This window comes from Branchiostoma belcheri, unplaced genomic scaffold, assembly GCF_001625305.1.
Source record: "Branchiostoma belcheri isolate BF01 breed outbred unplaced genomic scaffold, Haploidv18h27 scaffold572, whole genome shotgun sequence".
NCBI lineage: Eukaryota > Metazoa > Chordata > Leptocardii > Amphioxiformes > Branchiostomatidae > Branchiostoma > Branchiostoma belcheri.
The window spans coordinates 4,048-27,900 of record NW_017804212.1 but is presented as its reverse complement, the minus strand read 5'-3'; the positions used below and the strand labels follow the sequence as shown (position 1 = coordinate 27,900).

General features: G+C 40.4%; 1 protein-coding gene across 1 annotated transcript; it reads left to right on the top strand.

The window, feature by feature from the left end:
* Window positions 1–759: 759 nt before the first annotated feature.
* On the top strand, window positions 760–8,149 carry LOC109481753 (protein boule-like). The gene is made up of 12 exons (XM_019784346.1): window positions 760–809; window positions 1,039–1,218; window positions 1,692–1,783; window positions 2,536–2,587; window positions 2,882–2,941; window positions 3,133–3,163; window positions 4,031–4,143; window positions 4,587–4,721; window positions 5,497–5,544; window positions 5,663–5,749; window positions 6,152–6,307; window positions 6,877–8,149. The coding sequence occupies exons 1-12, from the start codon at window positions 792–794 to the stop codon at window positions 7,063–7,065; spliced, it is 1,161 nt and encodes a 386-aa protein (XP_019639905.1). The 5' UTR covers window positions 760–791; the 3' UTR covers window positions 7,066–8,149.
* The last annotated feature ends 15,704 nt before the right edge of the window (window positions 8,150–23,853 follow it).

The window sequence follows — 23,853 nt, the reverse complement described above, 5'->3', positions numbered from 1 at the left end:
GCACAGTTTCCACAGAGTGAGTGAGTGAGTGTTCGTGGGCGGAATAGCCTACAACGTATGTATGATATCAAGGCAGTTCTCGCTTTCTGTCGGAATAGATTTCCGCCGATACCCCTTAGTTTCCGACACCCATATGTTCTGACAACTCATGTTCTGACAACCCTAACCCTATTGGTAACATAGGGCTGTCTCTTAGATCATAGATCTTTGTAATAACTCTTATCAACATCACAATGCCAATCTAGGGGAGACTGTGGTCAATGGGTGCTGCATTGAAACATATGGAAAAACAGGCATAAAAATGGGCATCATATCTCACCTTTACGAAGTTTTAGTGACACAAACTCACCTTCATATGTTAGCCCATTTATTAAAATGGACCTACAAGAAGTTTCGGGAAAAAGTGGACGGCGAGAATCGAACTACAGCTGTTCTACCAAACACAGGCGCACTTTGACCCCATATTCCAGGTTGATTCCAAAGTGGTGAGCAGGAGGGGTGTGTGCCAACAGAAAAGCCAATAACAAGGCAACTTTATGGAAAACCTCCATTTTTTTGCAAAAACATTCACTCAAAACCCTACTTTGTACAATCCACCACAAAAATGCCAAGGATTCAACAAAATTTCCACCAAAAAACGGTTTTAAAGTTATTTAGCTCATTTTAATTTTCCAGCAACTTGTGCGCATGCCCTTCAACCCGCGTCACCCCTCTAACGTGCACAGACTCCTAAGGAGCTTTTTCAAGTGCTTTCTGTATCAATGTTTTATAGTGTCGATGATTGCATCTAAATGGACTCTAGCTCAAAGGTACACTGTTCCAACAACTCTTTGTCGGATTTTAAGGGTGTCAGAATGTACCTGTATCAGAATATAGGGGCATCAGAACATGGGTTGCGCTGCAGAACTATGTCGGAATATGGGGGTGTTAGAATGTACGGGATCAGAATATAGGGGCACCAGAACATGGGCTGCCTTGAAAAAAGTGAATTTTGCATGTGTTTTACAATATTATGTATAATTGCATGCTTGCATGCAGAATGACCAGCCTGCAGACGCTAGTGCCTCGGCTGCAGCCCTGCCCACCGCTAATGCATGCACACCTGCCGGCACCAGCATGCACCTGGCAACACCTGTGTACCCCTGGTGGCAGTACCAGCATGTGCAGATCGGCACCCTGTTCAAGGACCGGGTTTTCGTCCGAGGCTTCGACCCAGATGTGAGTAGTGACCGTAAAACAAGTCTGGGTCACACAAATTCATCTTCTTGGGTATTTTCAAGTAAAACCAAATTCTATGGCAATCACTCAATATCTTTATTTGCAATCAGATACAGATCCATGTACAGATATACAGTTACAGATTTTCCGAGTATGATCGTGTCAGTCCCTACATGGAGGGTTGACACGGTGGATTTGTTAACAGGATAACAGGTTAAAACCAAAAAGTGGTCACATTGGCTGATAACATATTACTAGTACAGGTGTCACTGTGTGTATGGTAGACTTAAGATTTTTTGTATTATGATATCATAAAAATATTAATACATTTGTACAACGTGAAAGCTTGCTTAACTGTTTGAGTATGTTGTCAAAGTAAAATCTCTCAGGTTCTGTTATATGAATCTCAATTCAAAGGAACTCGACCTCATGTACAGTTTGATATCTTGTGCCATATTGTTTTCTGACCGCAGTGCTCAGAGCAGGAACTGAGAGAATTCTTCACCCAGTTTGGGGCAGTCCGAGACACAAAGATCATTGCTGATAGGGCAGGGGTCAGCAAGGGGTGAGTTTAAGGAATTTCAGCATTCTCATATTAAAGTTTAATAATGTATTTTACTTCTGGAGAGCACAGATGGGAGTGTGTACCTAGCTTAGGTGGTAGCGTAGGGTAGTGGTGCCCTCTAAGAGCAAATATAAAGGTAGACCTGGTCCCATTTTGAGTATAGCCACACTTCATAGCCTGAGTACCATCCGGATTTTTGTTATGCAATGCAATGCTCGAAAATCCGGATGGTACCCAGGCTAACACTTAGAGCAACCTGCCATACTCATTGATAAGATTAGGCATTTGCCCTAGTACATACAGTCAACTGTTACAGTAACTGTATTTTGGACTCAACACACATTGTGACCATATAAGACAGGGCAGGCAAGTGGTGGGCAATCCCTGCCTGTGCATTGGGAGTCCAAAATCCTGCTAAAGAAGGTCAAGAAGCAGCCAAGATGACTTGCTTTCCCCAGATAAGATCAACAGGTGTCCTCAGCTAGGGTCACAGCCAGTTGAAGACTTTATCACTAGTGTAAACTATATCACATTACAAGTCATGTAGTACATGTGTTACAACAAAGACAGTCCATTTAAACTGCTGATAACCTCCAGATAAAGAGATAAACTGTTTGATCCTGAAGAAAGCCAGATCTAGGAGACTTAAAATCCCTCCACATCATGGTTAATGACCCGTGAAATGACTTCTCCTGTTACTAACAGGTACATGTCATTGCCTAATGGCTAGTGTTTGTTCCATGTACCTGCAGCTATGGGTTTGTGACCTTTGACAGCCAGGAGGCAGCAGACAAGGCACAACAGGTGAATCTACTTTCTAAATTGTTGGTTTTCAGCCAGACATTTCAAAGTAAAACTACTGTAGCTAAACTAGCTAAACCAGCTTGAATGTTGTTTTTTTCACCTCAATTGTATTTGATGATCATGTCAAGAGCCTAAGGCTGGAGGAATGACAATCCTAAGCGTCTGACGGAAAGACAGATTGACTATGGACTAGATATCATTATAAGGAAAAGTAATACATGTATTCTTTGCTATAATCATTTGAGGCATTATCTACCTGTTCTTTTTGACATGTGATCCTTTTTTTTCTGACAGAATGACAACCTCATGTTCAAAGACAAGCGATTGAATGTCGGCCCAGCAATTAGAAAGCAGGTAAGGAGCTTTTCATGGCTAAATGTATTTAAACAGTATAGACATTCAAAGAAATAAGAGGATTGTTTTTTCCTCTCCTAATTGTATGTTTTACGCTGTACTGAACTGAAGTCAAGATATGAAGTTATATTTTGTTTAAATATCTTTTTATTGCACATGTACCTTAATGTCTTTGTTCCTTATCTTTTAAGGCCCCATCACTGCCATCACCATTCAGACCAGGTAGGCATTGTCCAGTTGTCCAACTTGTTTGTACTGAACTAAACTAAGAGATCGTGTACAGACAAATAGTTTGCCAAGACATAAGGCCATGATGAAAAGGAAAATTATGTTGTCAAAACTAACCAAGATTACTTAAGGGACTGATAATAAATTCTGGTCTATGTGGCTGATGGTTGCACTTAATTTGGACAAGGTGCTTGTGTCATTGAGAAAAATTATTTAAGGGACCAAAAAAGGCATCACATTGGCCATGTGGTGGTTATCTAGAGGTGGCTACTTGTATATGTACACTGTATTACATGTAGCTCGACAGTTCTGTTTTGGCAAAATTCATTATGAAATGCAATGCTTATCTTACTGTATTTACCAGTGTGAATCATGTATTTTAATGCATTGTTTTGTTTGTTTGTTTAGAGTCTTCCTGTTCCCCTTACCTGGTGGACATTGGTCCCGGTNAGGCATTGTCCAGTTGTCCAACTTGTTTGTACTGAACTAACTAAGAGATCGTGTACAGACAAATAGTTTGCCAAGACATAAGGCCATGATGAAAAGGAAAATTATGTTGTCAAAACTAACCAAGATTACTTAAGGGACTGATAATAAATTCTGGTCTATGTGGCTGATGGTTGCACTTAATTTGGACAAGGTGCTTGTGTCATTGAGAAAAATTATTTAAGGGACCAAAAAGGCATCACATTGGCCATGTGGTGGTTATCTAGAGGTGGCTACTTGTATATGTACACTGCATTACATGTAGCTCGACAGTTCTGTTTTGGCAAAATTCATTATGAAATGCAATGCTTATCTTACTGTATTTACCAGTGTGAATTATGTATTTTAATGTTTTGTTTTGGTTTGTTTGTTTAGAGTCATCCTGTTCCCCTTACCTGGTGGACATTGGTCCCGGTTCCCAGTCCTTTGTGAACAACCGGAGTCTGCCTTACGGGTACATGTGTCCTGACAGCTTCCTGCCTCAACAGGTATGGAAGTATCATTACCTTCCACAAAAATCTTTTGTGACAATGTTTGTAACAGTGTTTGTGGTTGAACAGCATAACCCGAGAATCTATAGATGGATTGATATTAAATTTGGCATGTGGTTAGGTGTTTATGAATTATGATAATGATTTATTCAGTTTCAACCTCAACTGTAAAGTCCTTCCACTTTGCAGCTGAAAGGCTTATATAAAGTTACTTTCATATGTATGATTTGCCATTAAAAAGTACTGTATTACTATTCTAGTACAATTATACCTGTACCTGATGTTATGTTTAGGTGTGCACTCCTAGTAGCGTTACCTTGTAATTTTGGTGAAGAGATTTTTTCATGTACAAAAGGAGCCGTTGATGTGTTAATACTGAACATATCATGGTGCTACATACACTTTTGTTGAATGAAATATTACATTTCTTCTGAACACAGACAGTAGTTGGTCCGTCCGTGCCTCCATCGTTGAGCCCAGCTCCCATCATGTTGCCGGCGGGACCTCCAGCCCACCAGCCGTGTAACATGTACGTGCCACAGGGCCAGCCACACCAGTCTTACTACCCAAACACTGTGAGTAACAAAGAAGCAGAGATTGTTTTGATCTATTTGTTTTATGTCAATAAGTGTTCTAGCCAGTCTGAATTTTTTTCATCCTCTAAATTTTGTTTGATGTAATATGTTGAGCACTGAAGGCTGTGCAACAATCCTAACAGGAAAATTTTGAAACATCGACCATCTGACACGCTCATAATATCCTGCATTTTGAGGGTCAAATTTCCCCAAGCATCAACATCAAGCCATGCAGTGCATCCAAGGATGACTTCCACAATCTGTTTTGATACAAAGCACGTTACCTTACTTTGCCTTGTATTGTACAGCACATTACTGAAGTCATTGTTTCAGCACTTTTGCTTTTTACTCTGGTACACAGAATCTAAATTGAAATGTCTTGAGGCCAATCTAACAATTAACTTCAGGTCCTACCAAGGGGGAGTGATACAGCCTCCGAAAGTTTTACTCCCCCAGTTTTGTGAAACCCCAATTAGCCAACAAAGGTTTTATTCAACAAGTCTGACTTTCAGCAACTTTTCTAGCTGACAAAGATGTATTACTGGTGCCCTTGTTTCCTTGAAAGGTTATGGGAGAAACCTGTAGGTATAATATAATGAAACACAACCACAGGGTGTGTATGCCATGCTTGAAGAGAGGGGTGAAAGAGGAATAAGAAAGGAATATTATAGCCTGGGTGATAAACTGTTTCCAGGGCCTATACAGGACAGCCAGCTCCTCTGTACTTTGACTTTTTAACATTTTATGGTAACCTTTTCTGTTGCACACACTCCAGGCTGCAGGCCAGCAGTACAGTACATCTGGCAGGGAGTGGGCTCCACAGGTAAACTTTTAAAAGTTTTACTGCACTAAAATCTCTTTGGGTGCCCTTCAAGTATGTGGTAAACAAACAAATAATTATCTACTATTGTGTTTGAATCCCTGTCCTGTTTTCCTTGTAGTCTCCCCCAGCTGCCATGCAGGCTCCCCAGCCCGTGACCTTTGATGGCTACGGTCCTGTGTACCAGGAGATGGTTCCTGTTGAGATGGTGAGTGTGCTTATGCAGTAGTTTGTTTGCGGCCTAACTTTAGCTGTCTAAAGCCACTTTAGCCATGCATGACAGCTATTCTTCCAGGATTCCAGGAGAGGGTAGTTGCATGAACAGATTTCTATCAAATGGTACAAAGTCTGAAGTTCTAGTTCGTTTGTATGGTCTCAGATGGGAAGAAATGTACATTGTTATTAATGTTAAGTACATGTGACGTATCGCGTATCTGTGAGATGGAAGTTCAGCACTAAGGACAGGTACCTGGTATTGTCTAAAGCCTTAGTAACTTGACAACAGAGTATCTCAGGTGTCTCATCAAGCATTACAAAGGTATTGTGTTAGATCCAAAAATGTCTCATATTGGTTTCATTTCGATTTACTGTTTGTTATATTTTTGTACAGTCCTCCTTCCCCCCAGGTCGTGTTGTGATGACAGCGCCGAACCTGCCTCCAGAGGCTTCTGGGTACATCTCCATGTCGGGAGTACCCATCATGCAGCAGGTACAGAAGGTGAACCCGCCGCCTGTACAGCCTCCACCTCCTCCTGTCTACACTCAGGTAAAAACTTACATGTGTTACGTCTGTTAAGGTTAGACATCCAAGTAATATGATATGCCAAAAAACAGTTACTCAAAGCAACTGGATATGATTTTGGAAACGGTCAGACATTTTAGGTACCTTTCCTCAGTGACACTAGGAGACCAGGAGAAGTGCAGGTTGATAAGCTACCCGGTAACACATTATCCAGACTATACCTCGATTTACACTTGGGCAAAAACCTGACGGTAGAAAAACTGCATACACACAACCATATGGACACTGAAATTCTTCAGCATGTAAATCGGGCTGCTTTGACATGTGAAGAATCCAAGTTCCGATTGTGCAATGGCCCTTGATGTAAAAAAGTAGGTCGATTTACACTAAGTTTTAGTGACAGAAAATCTTGAGTACCCTTTAATGCCCCGTTTGTGTGTTTGCACTTATAAAGACATGATCCTTTTGATGGATTTGTTTGAATTTTAGTATGCAATTAGTAGTTGGGCTCCCTTAGTAGCTGATGTAGTTTTAGATACTGCACCCGTCTTTTGTTGGATCTGAATTGCATTGCTGTATTTCCATTTCTACAGCACACCAGGAGACACACGAACTTCCATGGCCCTCCCCCGACGCGCAGATTTCCTAGAATCGGCACGGGACGCCCCCGATGCATGCCGGTGCGACCTGTCATGGAGGCAGGGAAGTCAGCCCCCCAGGAGGGACAACCAGTCCCCACCCTAACCCCCCCTCCTACCCCTACCCCCTCCATCAACAACTAGTACCCCCCTCTGTCAACAACTAGTACATCCACCAGTGTTTCAGATAGAAACAAAACTACAGTCAAACCTGTACTGATGATCACCTCCACGTAAGGACCATCTGGTCAATGTGACTGACCACATTTTGCTTGTCCCTTAGATACTATTTCCCTTTGACACAAGCATAAAGAATCCTGTCTATAGTGACCACCTGTCCACATCAGCCAGATTTTATCGGTCCTAAGTGGTCTTCTTGGGCAATTTGACTGTATAACTTTTTTCGTTGTGGAATTGGCTCTGTGTTCAACAAATTGTTGGTCTTTTTTTGTAAGGGCATGGCATATTGCCAGAATGACATGTACTGACGAACATTTATTGAAGTCAATACAATGTGTCAAATGTGCTATTAGAGTTGTCCTATTGTGAATTTATGACCCTGAAGAACACAATATTACGTGCCATGTAGTGACTGTGCATGCCCAAAACCTTTCATGTGTAAAAGGGAGTTTGCTGTTGTAGCATCACCACTTGTGTATCATCATCACTTGTGTATTTTGTGAGAAAAGAAGTGCCTTCAAAATATGTTGTAGTTTTCTTCACACAGAAGATACTGACTCAGAGTAAGCCTAGTTAACCTCCATTGTTTAACGGTTGAGGTATATATACATGTAGTAAGATAAAGATATTAGGGTAAGTACAGACAACTGTTCGTCTGCATTTTGACTCAGTGCTATCATAGCACACGCCTGCCTTCTAGAAAGAGTAGTCTTGGTTGTTGCTATATATACGTTTAATAGCAAAGTTCATGTTTCTGTCATGTTATCCATATACACTAGACTTTGTGTTCTTATTGTTAGTCTTACTTCAATTGTATTGCAGTACAGATACTGATATTTTCAAATATCGGAACAGATGATGTAGGTGTAAATGAATGCATGGAAATTATTTCATAGCCATGGAAATTCATGTTCTTTGTAAATGATAAATGAAACAAATCCTTATGTAATACAAATCTAGCTTTTAGATTACATCTAATGAGTTGTAGACTCAAGTTTGAGTAAATGGGTAAATTTTCATTTGAGTATTTGATAGTGTAGAGTTGTCATCAAGGCATATATACTAATACATGTGTGTAGTAATCAAGACTGATGTGCTATCATGAGCAATGTTTGTATGTATCTAGAAATAGGGATTTTTTAAACCCCTCTTCATCACATTGTGTTCGCTAAAGAAACTAGCCATTGTTTACGTGGATCCATGTAACTGGCAAAATGGCATCAGACTTTTGATATATATATATTATGACCCATTCTCATTTTAGTGGTGATTTCAAGCCATATTTTAAGATTACATCACGAGACTACAATCGTTTAGTCAATGACAATGTGTCATTTGAAGATGTCTCTTCAAAGATTTTTTGAAAAGTCTATAAGAAAAGTTCTGAGAATGGTTGAAATTTGAATAAAGATTAGTTCAAGAAGATACTGCTGATTTTTTCTTATCTATACAATATCTTGCAAGCTACTTTCTCTGAGATACATAGATGCAAATGTAGTGCTCATTCAGAGCATTCTTCATGCATGTGCCTGAGATTTCTAGAATATGTGTGACTAAACAAGTCTTTTAAGGCCTTTTAAGTCAACAATAGAGTCTACAAGCCTAGGGATGAAAGATTACATGAATTACCAGTTTACTTAATTCAACTCAGACTTCTCAAGTGAAAAGACAACACCTCAGTTCCTTGCAAAATTTACTTTTATTGATGAAAATCACTTCATAATCACCTGTACAACATGAAGCAATCTGCCTCGTTTACACATGAGGTAGAAAAAAAATGTGATTCTAAGTTCCATTCATAACGAACAATTTGTACAAAAGGTATGCTACAATGTTGTCTGTCTACAAATCTTCCTTCTTAGAAAAGCAAGCAGCATTCATTCAATCGTTGGAGAATGGAGCATTGAAAAAAAAGTCCTCTCCAGCTTTATGGCCAATTCTCTTTCCACAAAACATTCCCACCAATCCAGTAGTACTCAACACATGAAATACCACCTGCATATGCAGGTTACGGTAGGTACCGTAACATAATATTGGAGCTGTGTAGGTAGTTATGTTGTCTACCTGCACCAGTCCTAAGAGACATTCTGTTACAAAGCAGATTACAGAATTTCCGATGGAACCAGGACTACATTTGTACATTCAAAAGTTTTCTGGACCAAAAGGAATAGAGTGATCCAAGTAGAATTTTTAATTTTTTTTTTTTAATAAGGTTATTTTGAATGTTGAAATGCAGAGAAAAATGTATTTCAAGCCCCGAGTACATTGTACATAACTGGATTCCCTGTACCAAAATAGTAACATTGTTACTAACAATTGTATATCTTAGTGGCTCTTACATTCAATACAAAAGGCACAGTTAAAAGTGTGACTTTGTAAAATGAAGCTGCATTCGCTCCCTAAAATGGCATCCACTTCTCAGTTGTAGATTCAAGGTTTTGCTAAAATGTCCTACAAAAAGGCTCGGACTAAGTTTCCCTATGATAATATTTCAGATAACTATGAATCACTAATTATAAGGATTCTAATGATTGCATTATATACAGATTGATCAAAACTATGTACTATGCAGCAAAAGATATTGATTACTTGTTAACATCGGTCTTAAGTGATTGACAATTATCATTTCTATCGTGAATCATTCTTTCATGGGACTATTTTGATAAGATGAAAGATGTCTACATTACTGTATACTTTCTAAAAAGGTAGAAAAATTGTCTAGTTTCTAAGTAGTTATCTATTGTCACACTTGTGTAGGATGGTATGGCTGGCATACATTCAAGTTCAGAATCATTTACCTTCTCCCTACTGCCTAAGCCCCTAACCAATACAAATTTGAGACCAAAAAGCTACTATAGCAGGGGGAGGTTTAGGGAAACTACCCTAACCTTGACTAAATGACCCTGTATCTTTTCTTTTTATAATATACAAAACCACCTTTGTTGAAGAACAACCAATTGACCTGTTCCATGATTGTCCAGTCACTTCCAACAAAAACTCAACTGAATTCCAAACAATGGAGGAAATGGAAGTTAGTAGTACATGACAAAAAACTCTGGAGGAGTGCAGTTTTGCTGACTGATACAATGTGGGTTGTTGGGGAATCTGACATCTAAGGTAAGGTGTAATATCAACTGAAAGCTTATATAACAGGAAGCAATTTTACAGGGTAATGATCAAAACTGACCCACTAAATGATGTACTAAAGCTAAGATTGTATTAGGGCACTGCTTGAGTTTTTCCAAATTGTAGAAAAAATTCTCATGACAATTTGCTACGATGTGGGTAACAGAAAAAAGTATTTTTGACCCCCAAACAAAAAGTTACAACCCAAGAGGAATGATTCTGAGCAACAATGGTGCCATGGCTACACATCAACAAACACAATTTTAAAGGGTGCGACAAATTTGTCCTATTCATCTGCAGGGAGGGCGCTCATCCCCATGTTGTCCTCTCCCTCAGCTTTTCCGTCCACTGCCATGGCCACGTCAGTGTTGTGAGACGGTCGGCGAGCAATCAGAGGTTTCCCGTACCGACGTGGCGTCCCTGGCTTCCTACGTGAAACAACCACGTGCAATAACTGTACCCAGAACAGTGGTACCAACTAAAATATATACCCATACCTCAACGAACAAGCAAACATCTACCAAACAAATAACCTTCTTGGCAATGGTAATGAGGAAAATCAGGAGCTAGAATATTCTTACAAGGCTCTAACACATTGTTGATATGAAAACAAGCTGCTAGGGGATCCAAACTCGTACTACTTGTATAGTATATCCCATTGGGGTTTTTCTGAAGGACAACCCAGAGTTTCCTTTCAATGCTTGTTTACATTTGCATTGTTCCTGAGAAGTGTTTGGATTTCAAATCCTTTTCTTTGGTCGTGCCTGTCATGAATATGAAAGGCTGTCTTCCAGACTTCTCTTCTCTTTACATGTAAATTTATGGCAGGAAATGCTTTACTGTCAGGATGCAAAAGTCCCAGTGATCGGCAAAAAATTGCCACAGGTTTTGTTCAAGATAATAACCTTATTGGTGTGAGGTACCCGTAGGTTTTCTGAGTAATCTGGAACCATGTAGTTTTTGAGCCGGCTGAAACAGTCGCAGGGGTCGTAAGTAAGGAAAATTGTTCTTGATGAGGAAAAGAAACGTTAATTTGCCGTAAAAATTGCATTACAAAACTGGAGATTTAATAATAAAAAAAATTGAGATGAATTTCATGAAGATATGAAAGAAGGTGCAAACAAAGAGATTAAAGACTATAACCTCCTTGGTGCAAATTTGCAAACTTGATGCATATATTTCGCATTAAAACTAGACTCTCTCTTTCTTGGCCTGGCTTCATTGTCAAAGATTCAGGGGCCCAGAATACTCTACTACACTTTGTTGTGACAGATCATGATTGTTATACTTTTTCCTTCATATTTTGCAGACTGACTCTGTGCAGGGTACCGTGGGTTCGCCCATCCCAGCCTCGACCCCTTCCACAGAGGTGACGTCTCCCACCACTGGGCCCAACACCTACAAGTACAAGATTCCCTCTGGCACCAAGATAGATGGACGGATTTTTGTGGGGGGAGTGACAGCTGGGGTGAGTACCTATCTTACCATCAGTTCTCAGCAATTTGATTTACTGGTTCTCAGATATTTTGTATGAAAGCAAATCCTGAGGACCATGTTTTTGCAGTGATGCATTTAGATACTTGCAGTGAATACAGTAATATTCAGGCTTGCCTGCCAGCTCTGTCCATTTTATGTCTATTTGCTAGGAATGCACTCAGTTTGCTCCACAGTATCCGATGATAGGGTGTACAATAGAAATTTTGAGGTCATATGGGACCAGTTATGAATGGGTCTTTACAGACCTCAGCTGTATCCTACAAAACTCAGCTGTCCTGTGGCCGGGGTGCCTGTGTGTAGCCTGTGTGTATAGTGTGCCGTGAGCCTGGCATCCAGGCCTGCTGTTGTGTGGTGGAAACATTTTTGGAATAAAGTCCTTATTATTGGTGGCCAGTTATGTAATTTTCTTATGTTAACTTGTCTCTGACTTATCTCAATTTTATATATGCTGCCATTTGTGTTGTAAAATGCAGCATTATGAAATTGAGATAACTTTTAGACACTATCTTCTCTTCTGGTTGCAAATGTCACCACTGTCCTGTTTTTTTTATTATAAGTATTTTTATGTTGTGGCAAACTTCTAGATTAAATTAAGTATCATAGAAATGAGTAAATATAAATGACAAAATTCCTCTCAGGTTTTAGATTGGCAAGAATGCTTGATAAATCCCCTCATCTGTTCCTTATTCTTCCAAATGTTATTTTTGCGTGTATAGTGAAAGATTTATAGCTGTTTTATCTACCATCTGCTGAGGAGACAAGGGTCATTGCAAGCTGGTCATGTAGGCCTGATTCAGAACAGATATGTCACCTAAATGGGAGGAAATTCCACCAATTCGTTACCCTTCTTCACCCATTTGTCAGGAGCCGGAAGCCACAGCCCACACAGGCCAACTCCTTGGCTCCACAGCCAACATGCCACCAAGGGAAGTTTGCCACAGCCTTGAGTTACACCCTGAGCAACAGTCTAACTCAGGGGTCTCCCCAGAAATTCTAAGGGTAGACTAGAGGTGCCCCCCTATCAGTTGATGAAAAATCAGCAAATTGTCATGGAAATGCTGAGAGAAAACCCTAAATTTGAAAATTTTGGAAGAGATGCTAGGATTTGGGGGATAGGGGGAGTACCCTTGCTTCGCTTGGGGAGAGCCCTGCTAACTTGCGGGACAGTGGCATAATTTTCCTTGGCAGTGTATTGGTCCTGTAGCAGAGGATCTGACCTTTGCAGGCCCTATAAGCACTGTCAGGCATGCTTATAGTATGTATTATGCCCACAGCTGTCCAGAGCTTGAGCAAACCATGTCCTCATGTGGCACAAATTAGTTTTATGTTTGGCCATTAAATGGCTACTTTCATCTTGATGGTTATCTTTGATAGATAAGAAGATTCTTTAGTGGAATGTCAACTGTTGCAGCAATACATGGTGAAGCACCAGCTGTCAGCTGTCCCTTCTTTTAAGGCTTTTCTTGTAGTTGTATTTTCTGAAACATCTTTGAGCTGACCATGGCATGGCAAGTACATGTAGTAAGTATGGCATGGTAAATGTACACCTTGCAAGGGATATTAGAGTCATTAATACAGTTTAGCTCTGTTTTTGCTGCATTTTGTGTGTTTTTCCAAAACTTGAGCCCCTATTACTATATACTGCGAACTGTAGAAGAGTTTTTGATTTTAATTCAGTAATCTACAACCATGAAGGTGTTATTTAATGTTTGTTGTTTCATTTTAACATTATTTGATGTTTTTAAGGGTTAATTTGACAGCTGTTCAGGTGATGACATAAAAAGTTAATACCACTTGGTAGTTTTTGTTTCACAACCTGTTTCCAACTTAGCCTTAGCTGTGAAGTTTACAACCTAAATCATCATCAACTTCAAGGTAACACATGGCAATGTTTGTTTGTTTATTAACAGACTTCAGAGCAGGAGCTCAAGGGCTATTTCGGAGCTTATGGATCAGTGAAGGATGTAAAGATTATCTTTGATAAACAAGGACTAACTAAGGGGTAAGTGAAGTAGATAGATAATAGTTAGCTTATCAGTTATTGCTTTCCCAGTGAGCTATTAAATGCCTCCTTAGCAAGCCTGATAAGTAGATTTCTCCCAGAAGGTAAATGTATTAAAGATTAGGGGATCTGTAGTGATACCCTGACATACCTATCTGGTTTCACTGTGCACAAGTTATAATTCCTTACATGACAGCATGGTTGGCCATTTTAGAAGTAGTTATCTGTGCAAGATTAATAAAACAGGAGTTACAAGTATGGAACATTTGTGCTAGCTTCAAATTACCACGCATAAATCTTTCGCCTTTTACTAAAGATTTCCGTGGAGGGGAACAATCAATGAGTATATAACCAATTTTTCTCTGCCCTGCCTTGTGCGGGGCTCCTAATAAACCAAAGAAAGTCACACTGCACACACCTACTGTACATGTACTTTAGTCAGAAGTTGGAAATGATTTTCTGACTGCCCCAACAGACAATAGTAGTTGTACCTGCATTTAGCTTGAGTAACCCATGAAACAGACAAAACGTGTTTGAAGGTTTACTGCCTTTAGCATATGGGGAAGCATCAGGTGTAAAGAAAAGAACCCCAACATGCTACTCTGTAATCTTGTGTTAGAGTATGTTTAAAGTTGTAGGAATAGGATGGTATAAATGCCTTTTCAGGAGTGTAATTTCAGGCATTTATGCTCCTGAAAACTGTTTCACACATATTTATTTACTTCTCTGTTTTATGTTTTTCTACTTCGAAGTTCAAGGCATACTGGGTCCCTTGTGGGGTAGGATATGAAGGGAGGCAAATAAAACAAACATACAAACAAACCTTTACTAAAATTGCCATCTTCCCCAGGTGGCGCCCATGATGCCAGCCTTTGACCCAGCTATGCAGGCTAACGTGACCTACTCTGTCCAGACTCCCGTGCCTGCCGTGGACTACACCAGGACTGCTGGCATGGTCAGCTGGAGGTGAGAAACAAACCTTGATGGCACTCCATTTATATCTCCAAGCAGATTTTTGATAGTCTAAATGGCAGCCTTTTTATTAGCTCTCTTAGTCACTTCCCTGCCGAAATGACTGGGCTAGCTCTTCCACCCTAGCCTGGGCATCATCCTACTTGTATGCCGGGGCTCCCTTAGAAGCGAGTGTGGGAGCCCCAGCATATAAGTAGGATATGGTGCCCAGGCTACTTCCACAACCCAGATAGCTCCTGATTTTCCTCATTACCATTGCCAAGAAGGTTATGTTTTCTGTAGCCTTTGTGTACGTTGTAAACACCTGGATAGTCTTGATATTTGGTAGGCTTTAAGTTCTGTCTAAGACCTGAATGAATGATCAGTTTTTGGACCCCCTGGCGACTATTTATGGTAATGCAGCAGATGGCTCTTGTGCTTGGAAAGAAGTGACACGAATTGTAAATGTATTGAGTGTAATGATCTGGAAGGAAATTTTCACGTAATATATTGTCACTGACAGTGTTTTCGCCAGACTGCAGCTGAGAGATCCTGAGAGGCCGTCCAGTTGGGAAGCATTCCACATTTTTCACAAGTATTGACATAAAAAACACTGCTACAAATGGCAAACGTATCGTCAGGAATACTTAATTAGGACATTCTGCTGCAAAACTCCGAACATCGGCATCATTTATTTAATTGTAACCTCCGACAAGGAGATAGCCGGATTTTAATAGTGAAGAGCCTTGCTTCATCCGTACTTCTTCCGTACTCGCAACATTTCCGCTACAAATTACTAGTTTATATCACGCCAAAAATACATCAAAACATATAAAGAAGCGTCATCTTATCTCTCATACACGAGACAAATTTTGAAAATAATTTGGCTGTATCGTAGCTTTCATTATTCTTTTATTCAACAAAAGTGCTCCTTGGTTGTAAAATGATCACTCATCTGTTGTCTCCAGTACAGTTTCAAATGGTAGCGTGATCGTAGCGTGCGAAAAATCGACGTTAAAAGTCAGATAATCGCCGGAAAATAACTTGCAATAACAATAGCTGTCGTAACATAGGGCTGTCGTAACATAGGGCTGTCGTAACATAGGGTTGTCGTAACATAGGGCTGTCGTAACATAGGGTATGAACCGTACATACTGAGGCAACGGCTCAGAAATGTTCAAGGTATTCAAACAGTTCACGAGATCATCAACAACATTATTGTTCCCATCACTAGTTACTGGAACTTCTGTTACTGGAACTTCCTCAGAACACTGCACAGGGCCCGCAGGCATATCAGAGGTGGCGGCAGGCATGTTCACCAAAAAAAATGCTGACTTTTCCCTCCAAAACTAATAGCACAGCTCCGCACAACCTTCCCACCCGACTTCTGGCTCAGGAATGAACCTTGAAAATAGGCTGTGAGCAAAAGGGAGGGACCGTGTGACAGCCAATCATCGCCCACACAAGGAGCCTGTTTTCCAGATGTTGGCTCCGCCCCTAATGACACCCCTCTCACTTTATGTGCAGCTTGGGAAAAAAAACCTCTTATCTGGGTCATCATCAAGCTATTCATCAACTTTGGATGAAGAAATGAAAACAGATTGGATTAAAAGTGAGTCAGGTTGTGGCAAACAAAGGAGGTTATAAAATGTAGATCTAACCTCCTCAGCCAAGGTTTCTCTAAAACAAATTTCAGAGGTAACTCAGGTTTGATATCTCAAAATCTGGAGCCAGTGGAGGTCAAATTTGCCAGCTTCAAGTTAGAGAGATTAGGTAGTAAGGAACTGTAGAAAAAATGATCATACGATTTCCTACCAACAACTAGAAGATGGATTCTCTAACAGCCCTTTATAACACTACATCCTTGATAAAACTTTCAAAGACTTTTAAAAACTTTTCTTCACAAAGAAAGCAGTTGTATTCTGGCATTGTCTAGTCTGAGTAACATACTAGTACCTCTAACCTCCCTTGCTTTACCAGGGCTAAAACACTCATTATAAACTAAATCGGATAGCACCCCGTCTAGTTGAAGTTATATACCACTGTGAAATATGAAAACAACAGGGAGACGGCTTTGTAATTCATGACTGGGAAGAACAATGCCTCAGAAGGCAAGGTTTACAGAAGGGATCTCACCACCTAGGTGAGAAGTGGAGGAGCTGAGAGGAGTACAGATCAATCAGGTGGTTAGCACCTCACATTCCCACAGGAGACCAGGTTTTCCATATGTACCAAACGACACAAATGAACCAAAGACAAGGTCTACTCAAGGACATTATACACAGTGTGTATAATGTCCTTGGTCTACTGAAAGAAATCTAGCCTCCTTTTCTTATTACAGTACACCTCCTATTCTATTGATATCAGCAGCATTTTAGAACAGGGATTTGAATTGAAATATTGCTTTTATTTTGATACAACATTATTGACTCCAAAAGTTGATTCTGAAGTCAACTACTAAAATTTCTTTCATTTGACTGCAGTACATAACTTGGAATTTTCTTTCAAGCTATCCCCAACCCTACAATAGAATGCATTACTTCAACGGTTCAGCCTTAGTAGCCTTGAAGTTTCCAAGGATTTCAGTCAACAGTGGAGTGTGTTATAACACTTGTTAGCCTGATAACAACTGACTGGACTCCAGATCAAAAAGGAGGTGACAAGAGGCTACCGTTTGCTCACAAACTCATTAGTGGTTTGGTACCATGGTGCTAACTGATGAAATGCCCTTTGGGCTCTTGGGGAAAAGCAAACATTATTGGGGTCTTCAATAGGATTAAAAAGGGAAACCAACAAGCTTATGCAAACATTCTGAAACCGAAACTTGTAGTCTCCAAGAAGAGGTTTTTAGGCTTCAGCCTATTTTTGACTTGTTTAATCAGGCTTTGTTTTTTGATTTGTAGGTTGCTTGATCTGCTTCAATGGACATTAGAAAGTTTGACCAAGGAGGTTAAAAATCTAGATTTACATTTTTTCAACATAGGGTTTTCATTCTTTCGGAAATGTTTGGGCATTTGGGTGCTATAAAGAGGAGAGCAGTATAGCAACTGCGTGCTCAACGCTTCCTGTTTGTTACCACTGGAATCTCTTCATCTTTGTCAAAAAGATGTCTAAAACCATGACCAAGGGACAGGAAGTGTGACTTGATATAGCTGTGACAATTCAGAGGGCTCATTTGTCACTCTAAAAACCACCAGACCACCACATGTCTGTCTAGGGTTCTCAGCTGGATACAAGGCGAAAACAGCTTCATTCAGTGTATCAACAAGGATGTAAGTAGTGCTTTGAATTTATCTATGCGATGGGCTCCTTTCAGAAAGAAAACTAGCTTCTACCAGGCTTCAGAAATGGCTGAAAGAAGTAGAAATTGGGAAGAAGTAGAAATTGGCCAAAAATACAGATAACATGCCAGGGCCTAGGGGAAGTTCCTCCACTATAATATAAAAGGCCAGTTAGCTGCTCTGACCAAGGAGGTTGAAGGGACCTCCAACTCCCCAGGCATGTTATCAGTTCTATCATCTCTTTTCAGCTACTTTTGAAGCCTGGTAGAGGCTAAAAGAAACACAGAAAAAAAGCTACACTAGTTGAACTTAATTGCAAACCAAGCCAAGTTGGGGATGGACAAGTTAGAGTGTTTTATAATGGCTAAAGAGTACAGATTTCCTGAAAGTGGGCAAACAGGTTTCTACATTTTTCTAGCCCATCTGAGCTGGCCTGGTACTGATTTTATGGTCATTAATTTGCTCTGATAGCTTCATCAATTAGCTCCACAGTTGCAAGGACTTCTGGAAAGAGTTGGCAAAGAGAGATTTGTAGTAATTTTCAAGGACCTCTGGGGATGAATTTCAGGCGTCCTTGACTGTGTTTCTTGCATGTACTGTCTGCCAGTATGGCACTAAAGCAAGAAAACATCATGTTGTTTTTTAATCATTTTATCACAAAAGCAAGAAAACACCATGCTGTTTTTAACCATCTTATCATAGTATTGTGTTTGTTTGTTTGTTTGTTTATTAGTTTTCACTTGTCTCATTTGTGCCAAAGAAATGAAGCAATATTTCACAAGTGATGGAACTGCTCATCAATTTCTTCTTATGAAGTCCAGCTTTTCTTTCCATGTTCCCTTCTCGAACATTCTACACTTTATCCAAAACACCTGCTCCAAACAAAAGGAACCTAGGAATCTTCAGCATATGGTTTGGATTTCATGCTTCTGGTCAACACGTGGTTGTGAGATCTGACTCGGAAAATAACCGGGCGGCACCTGCCGACTCTCCGGCGGTACAGGCCACCCTAGCCCGAGCAAGATACCCGCTACCTCCGGTGAGGTCGTAACGGGCTTTTCTTATGAAACGTACACGTGCCAGTGATTTGATTTCACCAAGGGATCTACATTTTTCTATGGGAAAATAAACTTAAGTATCTTGTACGGAATTTCAAGAGCACGTTTGGGGATTTTTCGGTGCGGAAACTCGAGGCCCGTACGGACAAGATGTTCCCTCGGGGGCCCACGCACCTTTCCCCGCATGTCGCCCCGGCTAACCCCGGCGCCGCAACCGGAACGAAAACTTACCCTATTAATTATTCTGGGAGTAAGAAAACGGCACCAATGTCATGAATCATGTTGTCGTGTGTGTCTTTGAAATTTCCGCGACGTACAGTTCGGCAAAAATGTCAATCAGAACAAATTTGGGTCATAAAAAACGCCTTTGCATTGGGTTGAAAAAGGAAATACTAGTAGTAGGTTGAAAAATTCTAGCCATTTTTTCCGTGGGAATTGATTGCAAAATTGAGCGTTATTTGAACAGAGGCTTCGCTATCATATATATGAATTTTTCTTACTTTTTGGGACTGAAATTTAATTTGACCTTCACTACAATTTCTTTTTTTTTTAATCTAAGAAGTCGGCTAGGAAAGCAAATTACGATCATTCTACTCCAGAAATCTAAGAAATAACTAGAAAGGCCAATATTTGCTTTGGAGCAAATACAGCGATGGGTTCACCACATTTTACGACATGGCAGGGAAAGAATGAGAAACACAAGGGAAAACAATGATTTACATTGATATAACTATAATATGAAGTAACATACAACTAAAACAACAGTTGGATAGCTATTCCCTACTTTATTGGTTAGGATTTTTAATTGCATAATGCAAACTGTTGATTTTCAAAATAAAAAAAAAACGTTCATGCCCCGCATTCCAATGCTGGAGCAGAAAAGCTTGAAATACCTACCAAAACACTTGAATAAAGACATACTGTCAGTATGAAAATGCTCTGTGCAGGTGTTATTAACAATCACATAAACTATGAAGCCATACATTGAATAAGCTATACATATAATATGATTATCATAACCTTTATTTTTAAAATCATGCCAGTGAGCTAATTACATGTACAGAGTGAAAGAAAGTAAAGTAAAGCAGTAGAATTTCTGTACTAGCTATGATAGTACTTCATATGATTCGTCCTCATCATCATCATTCAATGTGGTCTATCTCTTGCTACTAGTGACTGGTAATACCTCTGTAGATTCTTCACACTGGCAGAGTACCGTACTCCTCTCTTGTCAGCTCAATACTTTTGTGACAACATCAAAGTGATTTTAGTTTGTATGTTGGAAAAATACAAAAGACTAACATTCTAAGTTATTGACATTCTTGAGTAAGAACAATCAGTTTTTGAATGTTAAAAGCAAAACAACGAAAATAAAAAAATGTTGAAATTGTTAAAATGCAGAATTGTTAAAATTGTTAAAACTGATAAAATTGTTAAAAATGATAAAATTGTTAAAAATGTTAAATTGCTAAAAATATTAATGTCCGATGCACTGGGGTTCGAACTTGCAATGCCTGGGATTGCCGCCTTGCGCGTTTCCAACCGAGCTAACTCGGTGCGATACACATCACTCACTGCATTGTATGTCATAAAAAGTAAACAGCATGGCGGTATCGATCGCTTCAAGGCACCAAGACTTTCAACTATTAACTACGGGGTTTCCTTCTTTATCAGGTTTGCTTTTGAACCACCTTGATGTTACTTAACTATCAACCCGGCTAGCAGAAGCCGCCGGCTCCTTTAATATTACAGCCGCTCCCTGTCCAATCTTCGAAAACTGTCGGGCGTGCAAGCCCTCGACGCTCGCCAGGAAGCCGTCTCGCGATGTTCTCAGCAACAACAAACGAACGCCTGTAACGCTACACTCTACAATTTTGGTGATTCTTCGGAGATCGATAACAGAACCTAGATAATACTAGTTGGTAAAGATTGCGGAAAATTGTTGATACCGTGGCGCGCGCGCCGACGATACACATTACGTACCGCGTAACTTTTTTGTTTACACGCAGGGCGCAGGTCATTGACCTCCAACTTGCGTTGTTCCAACAGAGAAGAGCAAAATGTCTGGCTCCCGCAGAACGTACCGCACTCTCCCGCTGGACGTACCGCACTCTCCCGCAGAACGTATCGCACTCTCCCGGAGGACGTCCCGCACTCTCCCGAGGGAAGTCCCGCACAGCGTCCTGCACTCTCCCGCAGAACGTCCCTCGAAAATCGATGCGTATTTCGTGGCCTGTGCTGTACCTACCAAAACACTTGAGTTCATACTGTCAAAATGGAATGGCTTTGAACAGGTGTTAATTGAGTTAATCCAATCAAATCCAACAGCCAATCAGCAAGAAGAATAGATTGGTCTGCGTCAGGTTCATGCTTGCATGCCCATATATGGGCATACCGCCGAATTCCTTTCTTATTACGTCACGCGCGTACGCCCCCACAGTACTTTCCTATGGGGACCGCTAAAAAAGCAAATAAAACGATTGTAAAAGCTTGTATCACAAAAATTTAAAAAACGCCTAGGGGTATTTGCCCACTGTACCTCCATACCAAATTTCAGGACCTTAGGCCCTAAAATGAAGAAGCTGAATCCATTTAAAAAATGGCAGGAGAAGAAGAAGAAGGAGAAGGAGAAGAAACATCAGAAAAAGCAATATGGGTTCACCACCACTTCGTGGTGTGGTGAACCCATAATAACATTAGGACTTCCATGTTTTTCTTCTAAAACCAAGGCGTAAGTACCAAACTTTCCGCTTAGAAATTACAGTATATTGGTATGTAATTGTGACCTTCGACGTTGTTCCTTCGTTGCTCCAAAATGTGAGCAGTCGTCAATGAATATCGAATGTCTGAGAGGTGAAAATGTACAAGTTTCTCGCTTTTTCACAACCAAAGGAACTACGTTAACTCCCTTACACTTGTTTTTCTGCTTAGAAACCCCCATTTGTGCCTTTTAACGCTCAAGTTGTCAATGAATGAGGTTAGAACGTTTAAATCCGATTTTCTGACCCCCTTGTGGCAAATTTACGAGTTTTACAACCCCCATGCTGACCGTGACATGCCTCGCAGACGACACGCACTTGTTACCCAATTTTCCCTCTAATTCATGGCGCAAAGGGAAAAAATAGCTCTCTACTGGTTGCCTAGAGGTGTATACTCACCATTCTGAACGAAATGTTGAAGAATTTCTTACAGGAAAACCGAGTAAAAACAGACGAAGACGGCACAGAACAGGACACTACTTTGTACAACAAAACGGTCGTCTGAAACGGTTGTCCTTAGATACATTATGACTAACATCTAAAAGAGCGGGAAAATGTGGGCGACACCATATTAGAATAGGTAGTATCAATTTTATACTTATACCTCATCCTGTTCTACGTAGTGATATGATGATGAAAATAGCATAATTTTATATATTTATTCCTGTGTTCAATAAGATAAAACTCTAATGATATTATATAAATACATTTTTGACGGATCACCAAGTGTGCCTAAGTAACAGTGACCCCCATGCGCAAATGGTACGCCCTAGATGTTACAGTCATCAAAATGTCTGGAATGACGACGCTATGACACTGTCTTGAACTAATAAGGTCTAATTCGTCAGAAAATATTACATTTTCCATCCTACTCCTCCACAAATGTTTTGAAGAAACTTCAATATATTCAATACTTTGCAACTTGCAGGCTGTATACACTGTCAATGGATCTCTTTTCTCAAATCTATTTTCGAAAGGAGACACCTCACATGACCTCAGTCATACACTTGTGCCGGACGTTACCATGGCAACGGCTTAATGCACTTGGCACTATGGAGGATGAAGGATACGAAGATGTAAAAACAGAGTGTATTTCTTCGCTATCTGCTTGAGTATTACGCCCATTGATCATTTCCCACGGCGCAAAGGGGGAGGGACAGTGATGCTGCGACTTGTACGATAATCCTTTTTCGACAATATGCTAATTACTAAACTATACTCGAGACAATAAGCGACAAATTCGAGTTACACCTTTCTATTTTCTTCGGAGGCGCCGCCCTGCAAGCTAAACCGACCACACAACGACAAATTATAATCAGTACTTCTTAGAATTCGAAGTGACTTTCGTTATGCTTATATCTGTCTGGCGGAGTCTTTTTTTTTTAGTTCATAACTAGTTGTCCTTGATTCTTGATTTAAGAACCACATCTGCGGTGTTGTGACTGGATCCTTAAACACTAGATTTAATATTTAATAGAATGAACAAGAAGAAATCTATGATTTGATACCTCCGGGTTAGTTTATTTTCTCACATTTGTTACAAGCCACTCGGATAAGGACTGACTGGAAGTGAGGGAAGCCAAGCGTGTTGGCGCGGTAGCCGCCTCCAGGATCACAGAAGGGTCAAGTCGAGTCCCTTGATCTGACACAAGTTTCGAGTCATGATAAGATTTAGATGACTCGACAAAGGGCCGTTTTGTGCGTACCACCAAGGACTTTGTCGAGTCATGAACTCGAGAACCAAGAAGTCGGATGGACGAGGCAGAGGGTGTTCTTCGGGTTCTTTTTTCTTCGACATGAAATTTTGCCTGCCCGCCTGCCTGCCACTGCGTGCCTCAACAACAACGTTGCTATCTTATTCAAACAACTCGACAACTCACTCGTTCCCTTATACGTCTAAATTACTGTATTAATTTCTCCTGTAGCATTGATTTTCCTTCAAGATTCCTCCGCTAGTCTCTCTCCTCTCTTATTAAAGTGGCTGACGGAGCGAGATAGCCTCTACCAGGCTTCGGGAGACGGCTGGAAAGAGTAGACACTCTCTAGCGGACCATATGCAACTCCCTCGATCGCCATGT